The sequence below is a fragment of the Fukomys damarensis genome, unplaced genomic scaffold, assembly GCF_012274545.1.
Source record: "Fukomys damarensis isolate Sample0158 unplaced genomic scaffold, DMR_v1.0_HiC HiC_scaffold_2, whole genome shotgun sequence".
In the NCBI taxonomy this organism is placed as follows: Eukaryota; Metazoa; Chordata; class Mammalia; order Rodentia; family Bathyergidae; genus Fukomys; species Fukomys damarensis.
In genome coordinates, this window is record NW_022900914.1 from 23690337 (window position 1) to 23716060 (window position 25724).

Sequence of the window (25724 nt, forward strand, 5' to 3'; positions counted from 1 at the left end):
AGTTACCAGGACCCTAAACCTCTGAATTTTTCTTGAGATTTTCTTCTCCAGTGGACCCAAATTCAGCAACTCATGCAATTCTGAAAGCAAAAATAGACAATACTACTCAATAGCTAACTTAGCAGCTCACAAGGTACCTCCTTGTGTTTTCTACATGTTTATGACTGAAACTGTAATTTCAGATATTTGAGTATTTTCTAAGTATTTTTTCTTCCTGTAGCCTTCCTTCCCATCTTTTTTCAACCTTTCTTTTATGAGCCCTGAATGGCAGTCTCTTGTTTTCCCTATGCATGTTTTGGGAAGATGGCAAACTGTCATACTCATTTTTCTTTACCCATAATTATCTTGTCCGAAACCCCATTTTTCTCTCATTCTACTTGAGAATTTTGATTCTCTAGCCTGTGCAGGGAGTATAAAACCCTCAGGAATCCACTAGCAGACTTGGGTTGAATGAAGTTCATTTGGTCCCAATAGAAACTTAATAGACTCCTCCTTCCATGCCTTTATGATTGGATTTCCCAGGTTGTTTTGAATAACTATCCTGGTTTTCCTCTGACTATTAGAGTGGAGTGGAGAAATTCAGGATGAAAGTATAAACTCAGTTGAACTCAAGGCATTTGGGGAGGTGTGTGTGAATAAACTCTTTAAGAATATTACTGACATTCATCTGGCTATTCTCTTTTGCCCCACCCTAAAACCCCATTATAGTCAGGTTAAATCTTATGAATGTGAATCAAGCTTTGGCAATGACTATATGTGATATTTGATGGCTTCCACATTCTCAGTCATCTCCATCATCATTTTCCACTCTCTTAGTATTTTGCTGCACAGCAGAAGGTTCAAGAATAAATGTACTACCAAAATGAAAAGAAGCTATCTTTGAACTTCAGAGAGAGCTGTAAAGTGACGAAGACTTTGATTGCGAGTCAGGCTTCTAGATGGTTATTAAAGAAGCAACACATTATCCACAAGGGAAAAGAAATGCCATTAGTGTTATACTCTGGGCATGCAAGTTCCTATTTAAGGAAAAGTAAATGCATAGCATGTGCCATATCAGAAAACTCATTTTAATGTTAACAATGAGTTGGGTGTTGTTATAGTTATGAGAAAATATTCCAGCCTTCATTGCTTTCCACAAATAAGTTGCTGGAAGTAAACGAGGTATGCTATTTCAGTACCAATTTAGCGATACCTCTGCTCTATTATCAGCAACATGCACAGTTGGTTCATGGCAGAATGCAAGCCACTCTTGTCTGTGAATAAGCATCAGGCTGACTGTGCAGGACGATAATTGCTCTGCCTGCACTTCCTTTGGCACCTACTGATCTCCGCTAAGTGGTTAGTAAAACATATTTTTGAAGGAATGTCAAGCACTTCTAAAAATTTGAAGGACTTAGTTTTTGATTGTTCTTTTTCTTATGTCCAAGTTTGAGGAAAGTTCACACAAAGCCACTGCGCTACTGCCATACTACTAACAAATGTCTTAAACCGTAGGGTGCCAGTGTATCTGCACGAGGCATCTTTTAATGAGTTGTGTTTGCTTTTGCATTACACTGTGACACTGGCTGGATGTGTTGGGATATCAAGTGACTGACTTCAAATGGATGGCAAATTCACTAAAGTGAAAATGATCGTGATAGTTCTCTCATTTCCCCCCACAGTGTATGTAAAACTGACTTTTAAAGTGTTTAGTGGATAATGGATCATGTAAGGTCAGTACTAGCCATGGCGGCCATGGGTATTATTTTCCCTTTTCATGGGAGGGTGCTCCGCAAAATGAGATTGTCACACTCTTTTTTTGAGAGGACAGCGACAGACAGTTAAAAGCCTCTTCATGTAAGGATGTTATTTCATAAAGACACCAGCACTGGATTAGCCCCTTCACTTTAAACTTCTGCCAGCTTGTACAAAGAGATAAAACAAAATAGCCCTGGTCCCAGGGGTGGGGAAGTGCTGGCCAGCTCAGCCTGGGTCCACAAGCTTTCATTTTGATTAGTCGCATATGAGGAAAATTCACTTAGGCTGAGAGGTAAATTTAATACCAGTTATGCCCATGCTGTTCATATCACAACCATTTTCACATGATGCCACTTAATTCCCTAAGAAGCAGAAAGGTAAATCGGTGGCTAGCCAGCAAAGGTGTCACAATGCATTAAGACCAGGACTCGCTGCAGGGGATAATGGTTCTGATTGCTGTTGACTCATGTCTCCACCAACCGCCCCATGTAAAATAAGTGACATTTAAAAGACATCAAGACGTGAGAAGAGGTAAGGGAGAGAGAAAGAAAGAGAGAGGAGGATAAGAAGTATGTGCTACTAAACTTGCCACCAGCAGAACGTGCGGCTTCTTTTCCACCCTAAGTGGTAGGAAATGATAACTCGACATGCCATGAGTGACCTGCACGAAGCTTTTAACTTCCTGTCTTGTGTTTTTAGAGAAAAACCTGTGAAATTGCTTCTGGGAACTGCTCCAGCATGTTATCATTTATTTCCAATTTAATTTTTTTAACTTTTATTCTTTTGCCCTCACATATCAGTCTATTCATCTCTTTAAAAGCGTTAGGCTGAATCAAGTTAGGCAGTGGCAGACAACAAGAGCCAGTCTACTTTCTGAAGGCCCATTTATGTCTATTTTTATAAAGAGAATCAAATTCCAGTTTACAGTAAGCATATGCTTCAGTTGACATCTGTTTCTAAGACTTGGACGCTTTGTTTGCATAACAGTCACCAATAAATGGCCTTGTTTTAAGTCTGCTCACTGAGTTGTATGTGGGTTGTTCAGCTGGGGATTTTAGTCGTAGCTGATCCCCTACCGCTCATAGCTGATAGGAAGGGGGAAAATCCGAGAAGCCCAGTCCTATTTATTAATGCAGATTTTAACATTCTCAATGAACCACTTATCCAGTGTGATTCGGCAACCAAATCCTTATTTGCTCAGGCAGAGGAGGGGGTGCTCTTCAAAGTGCTGAATTAAAGCTTACCAGCTTTTTTTTTTTTTCCAGAGGGGGAGGGTGACAGAGAGGAAGGAGAGAAAGGAAGGTCTTTTCTTTAGCCAGTCTGATAATTCACGGCACAATGAGATGGAATCTTTAAACAGGACATCATAAAACAAGCTTATGTTTAATGAATTTATTGTAAACGAAGACTCTCCGATGTTTGTAGAGCCCTTAATGCTGCCCTTTTGTACAGAGTCTTGGTGATTTTTATTCAGTACCACTTAAATATCAGTCTGGAGTTGGATAGAACAGGGCTGTGTTTCCTTCATTCATCTGGTTGTTTCATTTTAAACCCCATCTGATCCATGTGCATGAGAAACAAGCACAATATTCAAATATTTCAAGATGTGTGTGTGACTGTCGTTAGGATCCTTGCTGCTAATTAAAGGAGTTACTACTTGTGTTAAGCTGCTTCAAATACAAAGCTAATCCACAGTCTCCATAAATTTGCCCCGAAAAGCATGCCAGTAGTTGAAAATATTAAAGGCCAAGGATAGGCCATTTAAAAAGTAAACCTGATTAACAGAGGACTTGCTTTTAATTCTCAGCTTCCCATAGAGGAGATCTAACTTTAATGTGTTTGAAAATATAGTGTTCACTGACTGGAACATGCTGAACTTTTTCCCTGAATTATCGTGTAATATTCAGTAATCGTTTATGCAATGTGTAACATTTTTCAAGGGGATTTACATATCAACTTTTCCTGGTGGAATCAACAACAGTCATATGAAATGTATCTACTCCATTTACTCTTATCCAGTGCACCTACTTTCTTTTTCCCTTTAATTTTTATATATGGTAAAAATTTCATTGAAGAGAGATTTTAGATGACAGCACTGTAATTTTAAACCCAATAGAAGAGGTGTAAGCAATTTGAGCTTAGCAGAAGCATAATCTTAGGTTGTCAAGAAGAAACCCATTCTCCCTATGCTAATCAATCAGTGTATCAACCAACCAATCATCTCTTCAGCTTAGCATATATCCTAAGGTTTGATATATCTATTAACTGCCCATCATGCAGCTGGTCTCTGGATGATGAGATTCCCCCTATCTTGGCATTTGGCAGCGGACGACTGAGCTATCACAGACTCAGATAAATACCAAAGTGGAGATTTCAATCCTCTTCCTGAGTACAGAGACAATCCAGAAATATTGAAAATGTTCTTAGAAGAGAATGCACCGAAAATTACATTTCTTAACACCATGGTGTGTACAAAAATTGTATATATTACAAGATTCTCCCTCCCTAGACACAACAATGTAAAATAAAATGACTCTTTTAGTAAGCTTGGGATGTTGGTAATCAAAAAAATTGCTGGAATCTGCTATGAACTCTTAATTTCAAGGCAAATGACATGCAGATATTTGAATAAGGATAATTTCCTGAAAAGAAACAGAAACTCAGTTCATAATCATTGTAATTCCAGAGCAGAAGTAACTATTTTTGAAGATTGTATGCTGCTTGCTGGCCTGAATTCAGTGATTTTGATGTTGCGTGAGGTGGAGCTCAGTTTATCTATAGCCTCTTTCACCAGCTGTTACATCCGGGTATGGAACAGAAGCACTGTTTCTTTAAAACTATTCGTGGAAAAATAGAAACCAAAATTGACCTAAATGAAGTTGCTAAATATCTTGGTTATGTTGAAGTTGGCTAGTAGGATTCATTTCTTCAAACACTGATTTCCACCTGAGAAGTTTAAAAAACAAAATTCTCCCCAAGACAATGATGTCTGTCCTACCCCACTGCTCAAGTGTCTTCCTCTGAAAAGAAAACTTCAGTGATGTATTTGGGAACTGAAGTTTTAGCCCAAATTTGATAATCAACGAGCTGAACTATGTGCTAAGAAAGCTGCTTAATTCTATAAGCTTTACTTCATAAATCAAGATTTCTCTGAAGCACTCTGAAGAGTAGCAATTGATTACTTTCATAATATGTAAACAATATTCTACTGAAAGTTGTTTTTCATGTCAATTATGGTAAGAATTTAGACTTTGACTATGGTATTTGTTCAGCCAAATCTCTCAATGCTGTTGGGCAACATAAGCAGTTGAGAAATAAATTCTAACCTAGCTGAGATACAATGCTCTGGGCTGTAAGCCATTGTTTCAATCTTTTGTTGAGGGTGGGGCAAGGAGGAGGAATGATAGAGTTCACGATAACATGAACTCTATGGCTGGGAAGAGAAGAAAATCTGTTTTCTGTCCCAAGAAGTTCAGCATGAGTCCATGGGCACCATGATGACTTCTCCGCTCTCAACAACTCAGCCTGTGCACTTTGATCTCAACTGAAGAACACTCATGTGTCCTGATGTGAAAGGGCTGGTAACAATATAACAGCTCTAGAATTTTTGTATTTTCCCCAACGGAAAGATAATTGTGGTGTCAAGCTCAGAGCAATGGTTTGGTTTCAATAGTATATTTTGAAGCCCTTCTCAAGACGTTATGATTCTCAGAGAAAGCATTTTGCTATATGGGTTAAGGTTACAAATTTATCATAGCAAAGGGAACAGGCAGGGGAAGCCAGGCGCTGCATCATTTTCTTTCTCTCGATTCACTTAAAGGACCTATTCTGAACTCATTCCAGGTTCCTATGATTAGAGACCAACCTGTTTATAGATATCCACAGATAAGCTCCAGATATGAATACCCGTGACATAGGCTCTGCTGGATGAAGCAAAAGGCTTGATTTAGAGAAAGATAACCTATTGAATGTGGATGCTTTGTGGCTGGCCTGGAAACTTATAACCACGCACCATTTGGGCCCAGGACAACCTTACTCCTCAGAGCATCTGTCCTGTCCTCTTGTGGTAACTGTCCTTCCGGTTCACCAGATTATGGATATAGGTAAGAAAGTCCGTGAAAGTGGATTGAGGACAATTAGAAACTCACCCACATGAGAACTGACCGGTGATTGTATTTCCAGGTAGAATCAGGTCCTGAGTAGATACAGCATATAAGACTCAGCAAACAGCTCTTGCAGAAAAGGAGAGATTTGTGTGTTCTTTTTGAGTTCCAGGTTAAGACTGCTTGCTACTGTTCTATGTAAACACAGCACACCTTCTTCCCATATCACTTACCATGTCCCTGAGAAGGAAGCCATGAGCTCCTTCTACTCAAGGAATTTATGTTCAAAGGCAACATAAGGAAAGAGATGGAAGAACTGGCACCGAAGGGGATAGTAGCAAGATTTCTTTATCAAATTATGAATAATGTTTGCTTTTTGAAAGAAAAAGATCACACTCAATTACAAATTCTTTTGAACAGGAAAAAAGGAACTTTGAAACTAAATGCTGGGATGAGAGTAAAGTTAAAAGTAGAGAAGATGAGATGGATCTCAGGGAGTCTGAAAGAAATAAGGGCCAGGAGAACTTAATAGATAAAGTGAGGGGCTCTTCTGGGGCCACTGTGGGGCTCTGTTCTTTGGATCCTGTCTGTCTACATTTTAGGGAGGGAGTTCCTTAAGTTTAGAATATATTGGTGGTGGAGAGGGAGTGTTCACCAAACATCGGGACACCAACGATTGCCCACCAGTTGTAGCTGGTGAGAACTCCCTCAGGCATCTCTTCCAACTTGCTGTTGGAAGAATCACCATTAACCAGTGCCTAGCCTATGAATCTCTGCAGGATTCTGGAAGCACTATGCTCAGCCATTAAGCAGTGGGACAGAGGATGGAAAAAAGCCAGCACAGAAGGAGAGGGTTCATAGTGAATGCTTTATAAACACTCTAAATGGGTGAAAAATAATGACCCCTGACTTCTTTGTGGTCCTTAACTCATGCTGCCGCAAGATTGGTTATAGGGTCCATCTCACACTGTGATATGAAAGTATTAATTGAATAGGGGCAATCAGAATTTTCTATGTGAATAATGACTTAGAAATAATATTCTCCTGGATTCGACAATGGAATGGAGACCCAAGGTTTCACTTGGCTCTGCAGTTCTCTTGATGAGGTCAGATTTTTTTTAAAACCCCGAGGGCACATACATTTTGTGTCCTGTTTTTAACTCAAATCTATTATGAATTTCTTTAAAGTAATAGGAAGAAGAAGGAAAATTAAGGGAAAGAAATATGTGATAGATGCCAATATTGTTCTTTGGGCTCCATTTATGACTTTCTGACAGATACCTTCTACTCTCATCTTAGTAGTAATCCTTCTGTTCAAACAAACCCTTGCATTTAGTTAATAGTAATAAATCAATATCAATTTCTTGGTTTGGGGGTTTAAGATGTTTACAATGGAAGAAACTCAGTGAACCCTAGATTCTCTCTGTACTATCTTTGCAATGTTTCTATAAATCTAAAATCATTCCAAAATAAAATGTTTATTTAAAGAAAAAAGCTATAAACATTGGAGATATACTTTGCAATGAACATGTTTAAATAAGAAAGCTTTCAGCTCTACATTTGTGGAAACATTTTCTTTCCTTTTCTTTTTTTTTTTTTTTGGTACTGGGGATCAAACTTGGGACCTTGCGCTTGTGAGGCAAGCAGCGGAACCACTGAGCTAAATCCACAGCCCATGGAAACATTTTCTTAATGTTTCTGCAAGCAATTCTTATTTAAATTTGATATCCTGATAAATTGATGGCTAACTTTTTATTCATGTATCCCACCAGACAAGTTCCTAGCTGATCGTGATAAAATGCTCATTTATCCAATATTGAATCAGAAAAAAAGAGGATTTAGAATTATCTGACTTCTGGGGATGCCATCTATTGCTGAAATAAAATAATCTCTTGGCATGTTTTTTAGCTGTAGCATACTGTAGGACATTTTAATTTGCTGTAAAGTTGGTATTTTTTATTAGGCTTACTGTGTGGTGCATTTATGATCACGTGAAAGTTTCTAATTGTTACTGTAAAATTAGAGGTTGTCCAGACGAAACTCAAAATCCTAAACTTTTCTATCCAAAGTGTGATAATTCTTGGCTACATTAGTAAACAGTTTGACATGTGTTTGAACATAATTCGGTTTTTTTATGTTAGACCATCTTTGCTTAAAAGTATGTCTAATGAAGTGTATGACTGTATAATAGAGGAGACAGTATTTGATTTTTAATTTTTACGTTAGTTTCTACCGTGTTGTGTGCCCATTCAATTTTTAAAATAAAGGGCAAATACAAAAATAGGTTTCTATGTCACTGAGTTTGCCACATTGTTTCTCTTATGTTTTTGTGTTCTCCTAAAGAGTGAAGTCCTTGAGAGTCAATCTGTAGCCTTAATATCTAGCCTGCTGCAATATATATATAAGTATTCAATAAATACTTGTTTGAATGAACAAATGAATGAAACCATATTTAAATGAATGACTTCCATTTTGAAGGGCATCAAATAACCACCTTTTGATTTACTCTCTTCACTGCCCTTGTTTTAGGATGGCCTCATAGTTCGGTCTGTTTCTTATCATTGTTATCATTCAGCTACATGGACTAACCTTTCAAATCTGTAAAAAGTATTTAAAAGAAAGAGAAATTGTTCATGTTTCAAAATATATTATAATGCACTTTCAAATATGTCAGACACATCTTTGTTAAAATTAAACCAGGGATTGGTTTTGAGCGAATAGCCCTATATCCTTACAGATGCTGTGGATGGATGCATCTAAGCTGCTTATTATATTGATGGGTTTTGCTGCTCTACAGCAAATGAAAACAGGCAGCTGCTTCCTCCATCAAAGCAAAAAGCAGCCTGAGTTTTTATTAACCGAGTGTTCATTTCTTCTATTGCCAAAATTCTTACACAAAACAAAAGAGTAGTTTTAGCACATTATTGCTTAACTAGACATGAACAACTGACAGCAAGTGATAAGCCTGTCTGCTTTTCACAACTGGTAATCATTTTTGGAATAGATGTTTTAATATAGTTGAATATAAATTTTGTAATTTACATCTACAATGGTACGTAAATTTATAGATCCAGTTTGTTGCAGGAGAATGAAGGCTATAATCACAAAAGGCTTTTCTCGGTGTTGTTTAATTTTTAATGAGTATTTGAAAACGGGGGAAGAAAAATGAAATCAAATTCATTGCTTCAAAACATAAAAAAAGAGGTGCTAAAGACAATCAGACAAGTTAGAGACATTTGTAGATGGCCCTGATGGAGGAAGACGCTATATTCACAGCCAGGTGGTGCTCAGCACTGTATTTCCACATTAGTCACAGTGAGCTGCCCATGTTTGTGCAGCAGCAGAAATTTCTGGAGAGCAGACTGTCCTTCTTCCTTCACATCAATGAATAATGAGTGGAGAGACAGAGGAAGGACAGACAGAGAGCCCTGGCCATTTTGCAAGGCTGAGATTCACAGCTCTCATACTTATTGCTTCTCCTTCTCCTTCTCCTTCTCCTTCTCCTTCTCCTTCTCCTTCTCCTTCTCCTTCTCCTTCTCCTTCTCCTTCTCCTTCTCCTTCTCCTTCTCCTTCTCCTTCTCCTCTTCCTCTTCCTCTTCCTCCTCCTCCTCCTTCTCAACCTGTCATATATTTAGTTTCAAATGGAATGGCAGAAGGATGTGTATGATGTAGATTTAGACTGAGCCTCAATGAGATGTTGCCTTATTTACCACATCGATTTGCTGAATGGTGTTTTACCTCTTAGAACTTAATAATACCATTTCCTGCTATAGGAAGGGGAGGCAGTCCTCCTTCCCCATTCCCCACATAGCAATGATTCTTTCCTCAAGGCTCTAAGAAGATCTTGGAATAAGGCAGTTTTGCTTCACTACAATGCACACCTTCCAGACAACATGCCAAAGCAAGCGCTGTTGTCTAGCTAGCATAATGCCAGGGCAGTTTAATAAATGTGTGGAGTTTCTCCCCATGCTGTGTGTCTCCTGAATACCATCTTCTGCCTAGGGAGGTTTGCATAGGTGCAGGAGCATCTACTCTGCATGGATTACAACTTGTTTAGAGTTCAGCCAAGTGTTTACTTGAGAGTGAGTCTCCAAGGCCGAAAGCTGCTTTAGAAATCAAATCCCTCTGTCACTAATAACTCCAGAGAAGCTCACTCTTGATATTTTCATATGCCATCAAGCAAGTGTGTGTCTATGCTGGTGAAGTGGCTCCGTATTGAAGGTAGGAAACCATAACAATTATTCTTTTGTTTGTTTGTTTTTTGAGACAGGGTCTCACTTATGTAATGAGACTGACCTGGAACTCACTGTGTAGCCCAGGCTGGTCTTGAACTCACAGTGATCCTCCTGTCTCAGCCTCCCGAGTGCTGGGATTACAGGAGTGCATCACCATGCCCGGCCGTAACAATTCTTCTTACTGTCTTCTCTGTTCCATTCCATTTGACTCATTGCTGCTCTTACAGGTCTTTCAGGGCATAGCATGGTTCTATTTTAAAAGGGGGTGGGGTGATTTCATAGGAATTGTGGCCTGATTCCTCCATTCTGAGGACACTGAAGTACAAGACCTAGAGGAAAAGTGGCAATGCAAATCCTTCTCTTCCTCCTTTTTACTATAATGTGCTGAAATATGGGGAAATCCAGGCCATGTTTTCTCTCCTGCTAGGAGCTCTCTGATCTGATTTTTCTGGGTCCACTTTTAGAAATGATTCTCATCTTCTAACATCCTCTCTGAGCAATGGAGATGAAGCATTTTCTTACCCAGGCCCCAGAAATGTTCAACATGTGCTTTGAGACCTCATGAAAATCTCTTCTGCCCAGAAGGTAGTCTTGTTACCCTAAGAGGAAGGAAATTCATTGGAGAACAGCATACAACAGAGAACTGTGTGCAATATTGGAGAGGGAAAATTTTTATTGGAGGCTTTCTGTTTTTTTATATGAGCGGTTAACTATATCAATGCCACTTTTATATCCATATATATATATAATTACTATTTGTCAATTAAAAATGAAACTAAAGAAAAGAGTTTTCACAACTAGTATATGTAGTTGTAGAGCAATTCTTTTTGGAAGCTGTGAGATTTGACTTAAAAGGGTTCTTCAAATGCAATTAAAATAGCACATCATAAAGATTTGGCTCCTAGGGCTATTTTGAATCCCATATCAAAGATTTCCTGTTGGAGGTTTAAATTTGAGATTATAGTACAAATAAAACATTTTGAGCAATCTAATTTCTTTAAACTGTCATGGGTTAGAGCCCATTGACAATTTTATCGCTTCTTGGAGGAGGTGGGGGAGAAAAGTACAAATATAATGATCGATAGCCATTGGATTTAGAGTTGGAAGAGCCCTCAGAAATCAATTTGACCCTCCATCTTATTCTTGAAAATAGAGCCCATATACGATCTGTCCAAAGCGCCCAAATTAGTTATTGACAGAGCCATGAAAACTAGAAACTAGCCCTTGATTCCAGCTTCAGCTACTATTACTGGGGCAACATAGTGTAGATCTGGCTCCGGAGGGAGAATGTGGGATTGCAAATCCTGGCCTCAGTACCTCAGCTCGAAGTTCTCTGGTGCACTTCACTATGCCTATAAGCTGGTTCTAATGAGAGTACATGACTTAAGGGGCTGCTTTAAGGATTCAGTGAAATTATCCACAGTATATAGCCCAATATTTACCATGTAGTAAATATTTAGTAAGTGATACTGTTGCCTCCTGTAATAATAATGGTAGTAATAATAGCAAACAGGAATTGAGCACTTACAAGATACTCTTCTAATTAATAGTCTATATTCTGGAGTAGACATTATTATCACTTTCAGTAAGGAATAATCTAAGCAAGGAAAGTTAAATAATTTACTAAGGTTACAAAGCTTTGTCAGAGCTATCTTCTAAGTCCACGTCTTCACCACGTAAGCCACTGTGGCCGTGGTCAGGGCTGCAACCTGTCCCTTTTGTCAGTGGTGCTTCCCATCTGCCACTCACTTGCCTTCCCAATGGCTGCTCTCAAACTGACCGTCAGACCCGAGGCTGAGGCCTCTGCAGGATCTCCCTCAAGCGCTGTCCTCCCGTCCCTGTCTCAGTGTCAGGACAGGGCTGGGACCCCTTCCTCCTTTCCCATACCTCATCAGCAGCACATTAAGATGCATCTGAAGTCAGTTTTAAGCTTTACGTATTAGTGTGTATTTAAGCAGACCACATCCAGCAGACCCCTTATAGCCTGGGAAGAATGTCTTGTGTAAAGGCGTGAGTAGTTTTTGTGCCCCTTCTTGTCCCTCTTTTCAGATGCTCATTCTTTGTCCTGCTCGTAGTGTACTTGGCTTCTCCAGGAATAGGGCAAGAAACAAAATTGCAGGACAATTTATGTGGCCCCCGATTTTGTAATTTAGTACATGGCAGCCTCACCCAGAGGTTAAGAATAACATTTTAAGAGTCAAATTAATGGGGTTCAAGTTCTAACTGTGTGGCAAAGTATCTGATTTGAGTGTTTTCTTAACTTCCTTTCCCTTGGCTTCCCCATCCTTCTCCCATTGCCTAGGCAGTGTCAACATTTACTAAACGTCAGAGTGTCCCAGGGCAAGGGTCTACCTGCTCACTGCCCTGAGCTATACAGACATTCCCTTCTACCTAGGGGTACTGAAGTGTTCTGTGACCTAGCTGCAAAAACAGAGGAAGGTCTGTGCTTAGTTATTGTTCAAAACATGTCTGTTAATGGGTCAGAGGAGGAGAACAAGTATTGAATATGTGTGTATTAGATATATATATATATGTCTAATATATATATGTCTAATGTGTGTATATATATATATATATATATATATATATATATATATATGCTTTAGTGAAGATATATAATTCCTGGCTTGTATAGTTCTCTGGATAGAAGCATTTCAATGTGATGAGAGCAACAGTCCCAGTGACAGCATCCTAAGTAATTTGATATGTGCCAAACACTGTTCCAAGTACCTCACCCTGCCTGTCTCATGTCCTCGCAGTATACCCTGAGAGGGGACAAATGCATTACTCAACAGTGCTGGCTAGAGAAGCAACATTCCCACCTGATTATTTTCCGTTTCAGCAGCATGTTTTATTTTCTTCACAACACTAGTTAGTGTCTGAAATTATCTTCTTTATTGTCTATTGCCTCTATTAAATTATTTAGGGAAAGGTTGTGGTTTATCGCTGCTATATCCTCAGCTTCTAGAACAGGCATGATTGCTAATAATTGTATGTTCTTCAAATGAATGAAGAGGCTTAAAAAAAATTAAGTACCTGGCTAAAATCACAGAACCAAAAGAGCCAGCATTCAAGCTGAACTCCCTAACTCCAGAATATGATATCTAATTTTCTATTGTAGTTTTGTATAGCCTGAAGGCCCTCTAGAAATAATGTAACCCAAATCATAATCTAACCCAAGCCTATCATTTTGCCATGAGGCTACTGAAGCTCAAAAAAGCAAAATTACTTCCCAATATCTCACAGTTTGTTAGGAGCAGAGCTAGAGTGAGACTCCAGGTTCCTGGGTGGCGTTTTTTTACACCATGAATTCAGCCTCCTCAGTTCATATAAAATTGAAGGAAAATCTTGTATGTCTGATGTACATCATCTGCCTACTTATTCATGCCGCAGACCTGAGTCACAATTGACACTTCCCTCTCCCTTACCACCCCCTTCATCTAATTAACTAGTAAGTCTTGTCAGTGTACCTTCTAAATATATCGCAAATTGTTCCACTTTTCTTCATTTCCACTAACCATTCCCCAAACCACCATCACGCTTATCTGGATAATTGACACCACTTCCTACTCTGCCTCCTCCTGCTTCTTTTCAATGTTTTCTTTATGGTAGCCAGTATGATCTTCTAAATGTAAATTTTAACATCTATCACTCTGCTGTTTAAGACATGTTTATATTACAGTATGATTTACCATTCTTAACATGGCCTTTGAGTCTATGTGTTAGGATTTGTTTCCAGTTGTCCCCACAAAGCCTCCTGCGTGTGTAGGTGGTGCTTTTCAGAACTGGCTGAATCTAGAGCATGTGATACTGGAATTAAGGGTACTGATTGGAATTAACGTAGTTCTGGGTATGGATGAATGGACTTACTAAAGACAGACACTATGGGTACTAGCCCCTTAATTACCTCTCCAAACTTATCTCGTGCTACTCTCTTCTCAGGCACTTTCCAGCTCCATTGACCTTATTTCCACTCCTACAACACTAAGCCCTTGCCTTCTTCAAAACGATTTCATTGAGTTCTCCTTCGAGGGACCACTCTTTCCATCTCTGTCCCCCTCTTCTTCCTCTAGTGGTTCTGCATCCACTAAATCTTAGCTCACATGCCATTTATGCAAGGAAGTGTCCCCTCATCGGCCCCTCCCACCCTCTCCCTAGCTAGGTTGGGTCTCCTGTGATATGCTTTCTTAAGCAAACTTTATTTTTCCCATGTAACATTTATTATAGTTATTAATGTGAATATTTAATGTCTCCCTCTCCAACTAGTTAAATGCTCTGATAACTATACTGATTCATTACCTGCTGATCAACAGGGCCTAAAACATAATAGATGCCCAATAAATATCTATGGAGCATTCTGTAGTTCTCTTCATGATCCCCACTTTAGATTGACATCAGTGATAAAGCAGAAATGTGACTTAGACTAAAGGAAAAGGAGACAGTACAAGCACTGAAAATAGTCCAAGAAACTTAATTACCTATCCCAGCATGAGCAGCTTTTCATTTTAGTAGCATCCACCAATGCATTACTCTTCTGAACGATTCAACAGCTTAGCTGAGGGTATGCTGGCCTCTTCACTCAAGTCTCAGATTTGAGAGAGGCCTTACTTCCAATTCCCATGTTGCACATGATCATTTTGTTTGAGGGAGGTGGAGAAAGGTGCTGCTTTAGTGGACATCAGCTGATCACAGAAAAGCCATATCTCTGCTGTGAAAGCTGGAGTGTTGTCTTCGTTGAGTGAGTACAAGCCATTAGAGTGAGAGGAGGGAGCCAGCAGGGCTCCTTGTTGGATGCTGTCTGTCAAAGCCTTAGGACTTCCCTCTAACCTGAATGATGGGGAAGCAAAAAGCTCTCAAGAAGTGATCTAGAGAGCCCCATGCCTAGCTAGATACTCATGTCATTTAATTTTAGGATTCGCTCAGCCTTTAGGTCAATAATGGATGTGTTGTTTCCAGATTAACACACAAAAAAAGGCATTTAGAATAATTCTAAACTAGCTACTTCACTGCAAACAACAAAATAGTTGCATACATTAAACAGATCACATTGCCAGTCTTCCCGTCACCGGGACTACACAGACAGCTGATATTTCATGTTTCAGTGTTGGTTAGCTACAGGCTTCCTACAGTCTACCAAGTTCAGCAGGCCCAGTTCTGATAGAAACACTTGCAGGGAATCAAGCCTTTGTTGGACGAAAAATATGACAAAAGCAAATGCCCATGGGATCTGTATAAGATAATATTATTTTTTCTCAATGGCATTCCTGTCTAGCTAATGCTTTTATGGAGGCCCAATGGATGAAGAGGCCTTTTCTCTTATGAAAGAAACTTGTTTGATTTATACAGAAACCACTAAAGAATAACAAACAGTGTTTCTGAGTAAAATTTAAGGGAAGGTCCCAATTTGTGTCATGTGTCTAGAGAAAGTTGACTAGAATAAACTGTTAATTAAAATGTTTTGTGATGCTTTTTTAAATCAATACTTTACGTATATGACATGGGCATTCAGCTTAACCTCATCGGTTGATGTCGAGAGTGTAGTAGGAATACCTAAAATCGATCGATAGAAGCCCAATGAATATTCTCAACAAAATAGTCAATGAAACAAAAAAGGTCTTGGGACATTGCTATTAGTGTTCTTGGCACAAAAATTATTTTCATTACTTTTCCAATGAATTTCTCTCCATCACTTGGTACTCTTCTAGTCACTATTCCTGATTGTATACTGCATCTCCACCACTCAGAGGTAGTCATGCTTAAATGTACAGCAGATATAAGAATAGTTGTCACATGTTTGAAAATTAATATATTCTTGGGTTTCAGGTAAAATTGGAGCTTTAATACTGCAGTAAAAATAAATTCCTTTGAGAAACCACACTGAACCATTTTTAAAGAGATGTTTTTAAGACATAAATCCACACAGACATAAGTTGGAAAAACATATATCAGTGTAATTTTTGAAACTGGAAGACAAATGGATTAGAAGTCATTAAGTCAGCAGATATGAGAAAGCCAACAGTTATGAAAATGAAACTCAACTCAATTGATATTTCTGAAACCTTGAAAAAGCTGAGAAATAGATAGCACCAGATACTTGTGAGAGTAGGAACTGCAAGAGAATAAAGTAGGATAATGTATTGAAAGTTGTTTAAGAAGAAATTATATCTTCATTCCGGGCTCCTGGACAGCTATCTCTCCTCTATGTCAATGGAAATTGAAGGAGGTTACAAGTATTTAGGAAAGAATGAAGAGTCTTATTCTTTGGAGAGAGTTAAACTGAAGTTTTTGGGGAACCCCAGAAAAGAAGCACACTATGGAGATAAACGAATTTATGCAGACCGAATGCTGAGCCCTTGACCCCCACCCCATACATATACTCAGCCCTTTTGACTTCAGGTCAGCTTTTTATCTTTCTACACTTGCCTTTACTGAGACAGCAATGGACTATCAGATATCTAAGAAATCTTTTGATATGACAAATACCAAAATCAATAACCAGGAAAAAAAATCCAACTTGAATAAGACATACTGAATAGACATAAAAAAACTATAATCACTATTTTCAACTAATTAAGAGAAGACATTGCATTTACAAAAGAAGAATAGGATGTTCTAAAAAAGAACTATTCAGAAACCTGCCATCAGCAACAAGAGCACAAAGGAAAATAACAATAAAAAGACTGGAAGATGAAGTTGAGACATTGTCAAGAAAGTAGAAAATAGAAAAAAAAAATCAGAGGATGAATTCAAAACATTCCACATCCAAATAATAAGAGTTCAAGAGAAAGAGAACAGAGAAAAGTGAAAATAAAGAAATTATCAATTGAACTTCGCAAGAAAATTTTCAAGACCTGCAGAACATAGAATCTCTAGATTAAAATTACATCCTGAATCATGTGAATTCTCAAACAGTTGCCTCTCATGCACCCCTTTTCAGGAAACTACTAAAGGATATGTTGTACTGAACCGAGGGAGCAAGCCAAGGTGGGGAGAGACGGAGAATGGAGAGTGACAGCTAGAACACAGGAGGAAGGCGAAGGAGGCTGGCGCAGTTGTGAAGACGGGGTCTAGGCTCTCAGCTGTATACCGAGAAGAGAATAAATTCAGTCCAGTCTAAGGGAGGCCAGATGGGGCCAGCAAAGACTGCTCATGGGGTTGGTAGAATCCCTTATGTGAATGAATGTGTTAAGAAAAGTGACTGACAACCAGGGTTTGTGACTGAGTAAAAATCTTAGCAAAAAAGAAGGGGGGGGGAGACAATTATAAACTCCAGCAAAAAAAACACACAAAAATTTACACTTGAGAGAAAGATTCATGATAATTTATTACATAACTCGGCTTCACCACATGGGCATACTAAAATCTACAGTGAGGAATGTTCTAACCAAAAATACATACCTATAGTCACAATATGATAATACAACATTAAACAGATGGTGGGGTGAATAAAGAGCATGGGAGAAGAGTATATATAAAAGCAAAAAAAAAAAAAAAAGAAAAGAAAAAGAAAGTGTATCTTTCACTATGTGAGGCAGGTCACTAGATTTTTCCTGAAACTGAAAAGTCAAGTAGTAGAAAAATAAATGTATTATGGAGAAATATAAAAGTAATTACCAGAAGAATCAGTTCAGTGAGTTCAAAATAAACACATTCTCTGGAGAAGTAAAAAGAAGGGGAGAGGGAATGGGTAATACTACTTTTCTTATTATCTTATAATGTCAAAAACTTTGAAGCTAACTTAAGTTAGCTACCAAGAGGACACAGATTTAATGAATTCTAATACTGTGTAACTCAAAGGTTTTTAAAACTATATCTATGAGTGACATATATTCTTCAAAAATAAAATATTTTTAAAAGACCGTTATATTCCCACAAATAACAATGAGAAAAATATGTTAAAAGGAACAGCTATATTTGAGGTTTAATTCACATACTATACAGTTTACCCAGTGAATTTGAGTACATTCACAGAGTTGTGCAACCATCACTATAGTTTTTAAAGATTTCATCATTTCCAGAAGAAATCTCATACCCATTAGTAGATATTTCCCACTTATACCTCACCATCCTAGCTCACGGCAGCCACCTGTACTATGGATTTGCCTATTCGGAAGAGTTCATGTAAATGGAAACATACAACATGTATTTGTATGTAACTGTTTTTTTCTTTTAACATGTTTTCAAGTTCTGTCCATGTCACTCTATATAACAGTAATTTTTTTCTTTTTATTGTCAAACACTACTAGTCTGTTGCATGACACACCACATTTTATTTATCCATTCAATGGTCAATGGACATTTTAGTTGTTTCTATTTTTGGCTACTAAAATGCTGCTGTGAACACTGTCTGTACAAGTTTCAGTATGCACGTGTTTTCATTTTTCTTGGTTATATACCTGAAGGTAGAATTTCTGGATCATCTGGCAATATAAATTTTAACTTTTTGAGGAACTGCTAGACAGGTTTCCAATATGACTACAACATTTTACACTTCTAAAAGCAGTGCATGAAAATTCCAGTTTTCCTACATCCTTACCAACATTTGTTATTGTCTGACTTTTTTTTGTGACAGCCAGTTTTGATTTGTAGTTATATAACTTTTTAAAATTTAGCAGATTAATAGAACTAAGACAGGTCGATAAAACCCTGTCTTGGCAAGGGTTTGAAGAAACAAATCTTCTTATTGAGCTTAGTACAAATTTTATTACCTTGGTACAAATTTTGCAGAGAACAATTAGGTATAGTTTGAATATGTCATGTTCTAAATACTTGGGAACAGAAGTACCTTAGATTTTGGATTTTTAAAATTTCTTGATATCTACATATATGTACTGAAATATCTTGGTTATGGAACCCAAATCTAAACATAATAGCCATTTTTGTTTCATATGCACTTTATCGGGTAGCCTGAAGATAAATTTGTACAGTGATGTTAGTGTACATTTGTTTGCACTGCAACCTATCACATCAGGGCAGGTGTAGAAATTTCCCATCATTTGGGCGCTCATAAACTTTCATATTTTGGGTTAAGAATGTTCAACATATGTTTCAGAATGTGAAATGTACTTGATCTTTGACTAGACTTCCTATTTCTAGGTATTTGACCTAAGAATACAACTTTTGGGAAAATGTGTGTCCTTATTGTGCCACTATTTATAATCTCATAATATCAAACACTTTAAAACCAATTTAAATGCCTACCATAGGAACACAAATTAAATGAATTCTAAGGTACATATGGAATGTCTGGGCAATTTTCACAAATAATAATGTATTTTTTGTTGTTGTGGGAAGCTACCTACCATGTATCGAGTGGGGCAAAAGCAGATTATTGAACACCTACATAAGAAAAGTTCAATCTTGTAAAATATTTTTATGCAAAGAAAGATTTTTTTGGAATGATGTCCAAAACGTTAACAGCGATTATATTCCACAGTGGAATTTTAGGTAACTTTTTTTTTTACTTTGTTCTTTGTATTTTTTGAATTTAATTTAGCTAAAAATCAGTTCCTGTAATTTTTAAAGAAAATTATAAAACTATTTGAAAAGACTATGCATTTTACAAGTCCCATTTTTATACTTAATCAAGGCTTAAATGTTAGTTAAATACGCTTCCCCTATCATTATTTTTTTTAAACCTCACAGCCATCTACTAAAGGCATAAAGAAATTCATTCTTGAGGTGATTATATCCTCTTAGTGTAGAGCACTGTCTTAGGCTCGTCCTTCAGAGAATTTTATTATGTACTTGAGTCTTTGTAGAGTTCTTTTTATGAGGAGGAAAGCTGCGTATTAAGACTTTGGGGTCATGCCAAAGCTTGAGAGTAGGAGCATATAAAAATGGGTCTCTTTTCTGGTTGGGGGATAATTGTTTGGGGTTCACACATTCCTTCTTCCCCTCCTTTAACCCCCTTTGCACAAGAATGGCATCAACAACATTTTTTCTCCTTTGGATTTAGGAAGTATACTAAATATATCACATTTAACCTTCCCACCAATCCTATGAAGTTGATACTACAATTATGATATTTTACAGATGAGGAGTCTAAGACACAGAGGTTAAGTAACCTATCCAGAGTCTCTCAGGTATGGAACAACAGAGCAGGAACTCAGCTCAGTATGTCTAATTCCAAAGCACTTGTGACCTCTCTCATTTTCCTCCTAAATATGATTCCATACACTTCTTGCTAATTTTCTTTGTTCCCATGTTGTCATTTTGGAAATGCTGTGGAGACTGAGGTAGTCAAGTCGCCCTTCCTGAGCTTTCCTGCAGAAAATGATGTGTGGAGTCATTGCTTTCCTACCCTTTCATTGATCAGTTGAATTGAATCTCTAAGGCTACTTATTGCATCCTTGACATCTGCTCTGAAATGCTTGGGTTTCTTACTCTTTAAAGTTGGAGATTCATCTGGGGGACAGAGGATTAAGTCTTTTTTTATATGTGTTTCAAGCTTTCTATCCGCAGAGTGCTTAGTGCTGTTAGTCACTGTCACCGTGCAGATCCTCAGGTGAAGCAGGACAGGAGGCCTGTGGCCTGATCACTAAGTCTGATTCCTTGGGGCAGGCATAATTTGCATTAGGTTGTAGCTTGTTCTAACTGTCAGAGAAATACGGGCTCAGTGTAAAAATTTTGGAGAATCCAAAAAAGTATGCAAAAAAATTAAAAGCATTTACAATCTTCCCATCCTGTGATAACCACTAGTAATTATAATTCACAAATATTTTTTTCTTTCTTTATGCAATTTATATCCACTCAAGAAAACTGTCTTTTACATAAATTTATATGTGATAATTTTAGAAAAAGCCCCACTATGCAATTCAGTGTATAGTATTATTGTTAAAAGGTGAGCCAAAGTTGATGAAATTAAAATTTCTTACTTTAATTATAAAAAGGAAATACTTGCAAATATTTTAAAACATTAATATGAAAAGATATAAACAGATATAATGGCCTCAGTGTTTTTATTTACCCCTGAAAGTGATTTTTTCCTTGTTTTTCCTAACAGGCTATATATAGTGTAGGCCTTCATTTTATGCTTAGTAACTTTATGTGAACAGGTTAACATCTACTTAAAATACCATCAGGTATACATTTTGATAGCTATACTTTTGGTTTTTCCTGTTTTTGCTTTTTTGTTGTGATTGGGATTTGGAAAATGTATTTAGGATATTTTACTATTACCCTGGGGCAAAGGGGTTATAAATCTCACCATTTTAATAACAATTAAAACAAAAACAAAAGGAATTCATATGACAAGTAATAACTCTGTTAAGTTTGATTGCAGTTGAAATAGCTTGTGCTGAGCCTTATTTTTAAAAGCCATTTCATATCCGAATGACTTCCATAATCCAAATATCTATCCTCTTGTGTTTTCTAGGCATCTGGCCGTCTGAAGAGGTTTTGGCTTACTACTGCCTCAAGCACAGTAATATATTCAGGTACAGAGCTGCATTTAAAAGAGATTTGTTTATCCCATCATGGATATTGAATCTGCATATTAAAAATGGCCTTGTTTGTATTCTTCAAATTAAATTGTTAGAATGAAAGACAGAGGAAGAAAGAAAAAAGTTCACAGTTGAACACATGTTGCTTCTGAAAAGAAATCTGCATTGCCTTCGGGTACTAATACTGCACAGCAAGCTTTTTGCTGTATGTCACAGTCTTTTGATTTCCACTCAAGGCATTTTATTTCACTTTGATTTGGGAGAAACAAAGGTGAAGCTCCAATCAATCTTTACTGATTGCAGAGGTCAAAAAAAAGACAAAATAAAGACTTCTTTAAACTTCTACTGGGAAAGTCATTACGGAATATTTGATAAATAAATACCTCATAGCTATTATTTAAAGGTCTAAAAAAAAATACCATCCTGCTGTGATTTTAAAGGTATTTTTATGTACTTGGCAATATGTATTTGTAAAATATAAATTACTACACAGAGTTGTGCTGCAGAAATAGATGTTTTCAACTGTTAACATGAATCGACTCATGAATGAGATTAAGGAAAAGGAAAAAAAATGCTTTTATTTTAAAATTCTAAATATGTTTGGTAGACTCAGAAAACACAGGTTTTTCATTTTAATTCTCATTTTATAAAAGTTATCCGATATATATTTCCTGAATAGTCTATTATGATTCCAGAAAAGCCATTAGTGATTGTGGTGTGTATTTTAACAATATGTACTTACATGACTGGGTCAATAATATGCATTTTTTGAAGCTCTATGGGTCCATATTTAGTAACCAGTCTATAATTTCTTTGAACAACTAAACACTCATTAAGCGTATTTTCAAATGTGTATATCCTATCCTGGCTTCTTCTGCTCCCCTCTCCCCACCCACCCCACCCCTTTTAATTTTGCTTTTTTTTTCTCTCTCTCTCTCTTTGCTTGAGGTAATAAACTTCCCGAATTGGGAAGAAGAAACAATCTCAAGAGTCTAAGCATATAAAATAAGAACAGGGCAGTTTTGAATTTGGGCTGCAGAGCTGCCCTGGAAGTCTGGCATTTGCTCATCTCGCTGTGCTTAAGCTTGACTGGAGCTCCAATCAGCGAGCAGTGGGCCAGGGCGAGAATGTCACACGTTGAGGGCTGATATTTAGGCACAAAGGGGAAGGTAAGTGCAGAATGGCACACTAGACTGTCAGCTTTAACTCTGAGCCGCTTTACTTTCAAGCAGTGAAGCCAAAGCCCAGTCATTACTTCAGCCTGGGTTTGCTGGCTTAACCATATTATGTCCCTGCATTGTTTATTTGCGGTGTTGTGTTAGGGTCAATTGTGACTTAAGTGTTAATTGCTAAATGCTCTTTGTGTAATTGTGCTTTATGGGGACGGTTTGGCTTTCCAAAATGTTTCAGTTTGTTTTAGATTAAAACAAAATTCAGGATTGCATTTATTTGTGTGTGTTGTGTGGCTATAATATAGGGATATACACACATATATTCTTCGTTTACTTGTCTAACTGTTTTTGAAGGCATGAATGTGGATTAACAGTGTTATCCTTTCCTAACAATTATCTTTCGCTACTCTAGCTAGTTTAGTTCTAAAAGACAGCGCCATTGACAAGGGAAAAAAGGGAACCTTCTCAGATTTTTCAGCTCAGCGGTGGTAATGTTGCAGTGAACACTAATGAGGGAACCCCCACTGATTTGCCTGCTTTGTGACTTTTCTATTTCATAATTATTTTTAAAACGCAAAACGACATGAGGTAGCCTAGTCGTGTCTCCACAACTTCCTGGTAGCGCCGTTCTTACTGCAGATGGCAATTTGTTCTTGTAACATATATATCTCTCTGACCATTTTCATCTAATTTGTATGGGTTCTACCATTTCTTTTCTCTTTTTCAGGGGCCTTGCTGTGTGTGAGCTAGGGGGTGGCATGACATGCTTGGCTGGGCTCATGGTAGGTCTTTTCTCAATTCCAATCCCATTCAGAGAGAGGAACAAAAGGAAAAATGTTCCAGGGCCTCCAACTGCTGGGTCAGAGAACCGTCAACAGCGTCGGCTGCGGTCAAAGCTGCCGGGCCTTGAGAGACCTTCTAGATTGACTTACTTTCGGATCATATTGATTTTAGGGTTGCCTCGAAGAGCAGAAACATTTTACCTCCGTGTAGTCAATATCGCTTGTTGTGACATTCCAGGCCTCGCAGTCTTTCTTTGCCATAGCGAAAGCATTTCTTTCTTTCTTTCTTTTTCTTTTTCTCTTTTTCTTTTCTTTTCTTTCTTTCTTTTTTCTTTCAGATTATAGTCCCATTTGCTAAGATACAGGAATAGCCCAGCAAATCACAGTTGGAGCACCATGATATAGCTGCTAATGTTTTGCCTGCATTATTACACCAACAAACATGATCCAGAGCGCTCAGTAATTAGATTCTTTTGAATTAGATTGGCCATTCAGGAACGTCGTTCCCCATTCTCTGGGTTCTGAGTCATGTATTCAGGAGATATTATGTAGCAGCACAGTGCATTAGACAAGTTTTTATGTCTCTACAAATAAAAGCATATTGTTACACTGATTGGCATTTGACAAACCTGTCGCTCTTATACAATGTGTCGAGGTTACAGCCCAATGTGCGAGCATGTCAAAGCTCACAAAAAAATTACCCTCACAAAGCCATCTGCCTGCAATGCAAAGTTATATGAAGGGCATCAGGCAGTCAGACAGAAGCAGGCTGAAAGGCAGAGTGACAGCCTTGTATGATGGCTCTACTAGATAAACAGAAGCCCACAAATGAAAGCCTCTCAGAATACCATCATCCGCTGTCACAATGCAATTACTGAACAGAATGATAGCAAGATAGAGGCTCCCGCAAATGGAATGATAAAAGTATTGACTGATTTGATTGAATGATTAAAATAATGCAGACATAAAATGAAAAAAGATTGAAGATTGTTACAGAGAAATAGGTGAGGAAGCATGATACTGAAGGCTTGTCACTCCTGTCTTCACTTCCACACAGACAAGCATATTTGCTCATTGTTTGCTGTGCTCTTTTTTTTTTTTTTTTTTTCAGGTTGCTATTTCTGCAGATGTCAAAGAAGTTCTGTTAACTGATGGGAATGAAAAGGCCATCAGAAGTATCCTTATTCAGATAGAAAACGGGTTTGTTGTGCTCATTCCTTTTTCCCGGCTGAGTAACAATTGATATAAAGAAAGACAGCATGGGGTATTAAAAAAGAGTCCCCCTACACACACATGATAAGTAATTAAGGAAAAGTAGAAATATATCAATTCATTGCTTTTGATCACATAGGGTTTTTTTTTAACCTTTCGATAGATTTTTTTATAAACACTTCTTATTAAAGGAGCCTATTTTAATGGACCAAGGCAATAAGAAAATTTATCTCATAATAATTTCAAGCATTTTTACTCTTATTATCATTAAGATTTACCATTATGAAAAAAATGATTTAATATTTATTTTATTGGGTATTTCTTATAAATATTAACATCTACCTTCAGGTTTGTTATTATTTTTGTGTGTCTGATATTATATGTAGATATGTAATATTGTGCACATCTTAGTTGCTGAAGAGTTACCTATATCTCCCACTGGAAACAGCTATCAGTTCTTCATTATTTCCTTTTATTTAGGATTATATGACCTATCTTCTTTTTTTTCTGCTCTGCTATTACAGTTCAAACCCCATTATATTAGATTATGCTTTACTAATATGCACACAGAGTTCATGAAAACTGAACTGTATTTTCACTAAGAAAGCAAGCATAATTTGTGGCTACTCTAGCAGTCAAGCTGATTTGCTCAGGGGCAGTTAACAGCCATTAGAAATTGAGAGGAAAAGTGGAAGATACGTTTGCTTTGGGTTTTTTGGGGGGGTTGGGGGGTGTGCCTTACATTTCTGTGATGAGGGAGGCAGTCCCCTTATTGAATTTTAGGTCCCTAAAATGGCAAGCAGCTTTGATGTTTGCAGAATCACACATAAAACCTTTTTTTTTTTTCATTTTCTTTTTCGACCTCCACTCTATAATCTTTTGAAAATAAAATTCACTGCAGCTCAATCAGGCTGCTCACATAGGAGGATGGAGGTACAAGAAGCACAGTAGCTAATATTGTTCAGCAGCACTTGTGTGCTCGACAGAGCCCCACCCAGCTAATTGCCTGACAGACCTAAAAAAAAAAAAAAAAAAAAAA

The 25724-nt window shown here is 37.6% G+C and overlaps 1 protein-coding gene across 1 annotated transcript in view; it reads left to right on the forward strand.

Moving 5' to 3' along the window:
- Positions 1–25724, forward strand: part of Camkmt (calmodulin-lysine N-methyltransferase) — a 371607-nt gene that overhangs the window by 288645 nt on the left and 57238 nt on the right. Inside the window, exons 4-6 of the mRNA XM_033763880.1 lie at positions 21453–21513; positions 23419–23473; positions 24585–24648. Coding sequence (XP_033619771.1) covers positions 21453–21513; positions 23419–23473; positions 24585–24648 — 180 coding nt within the window. The remainder of the gene's footprint in view (positions 1–21452; positions 21514–23418; positions 23474–24584; positions 24649–25724) is intronic.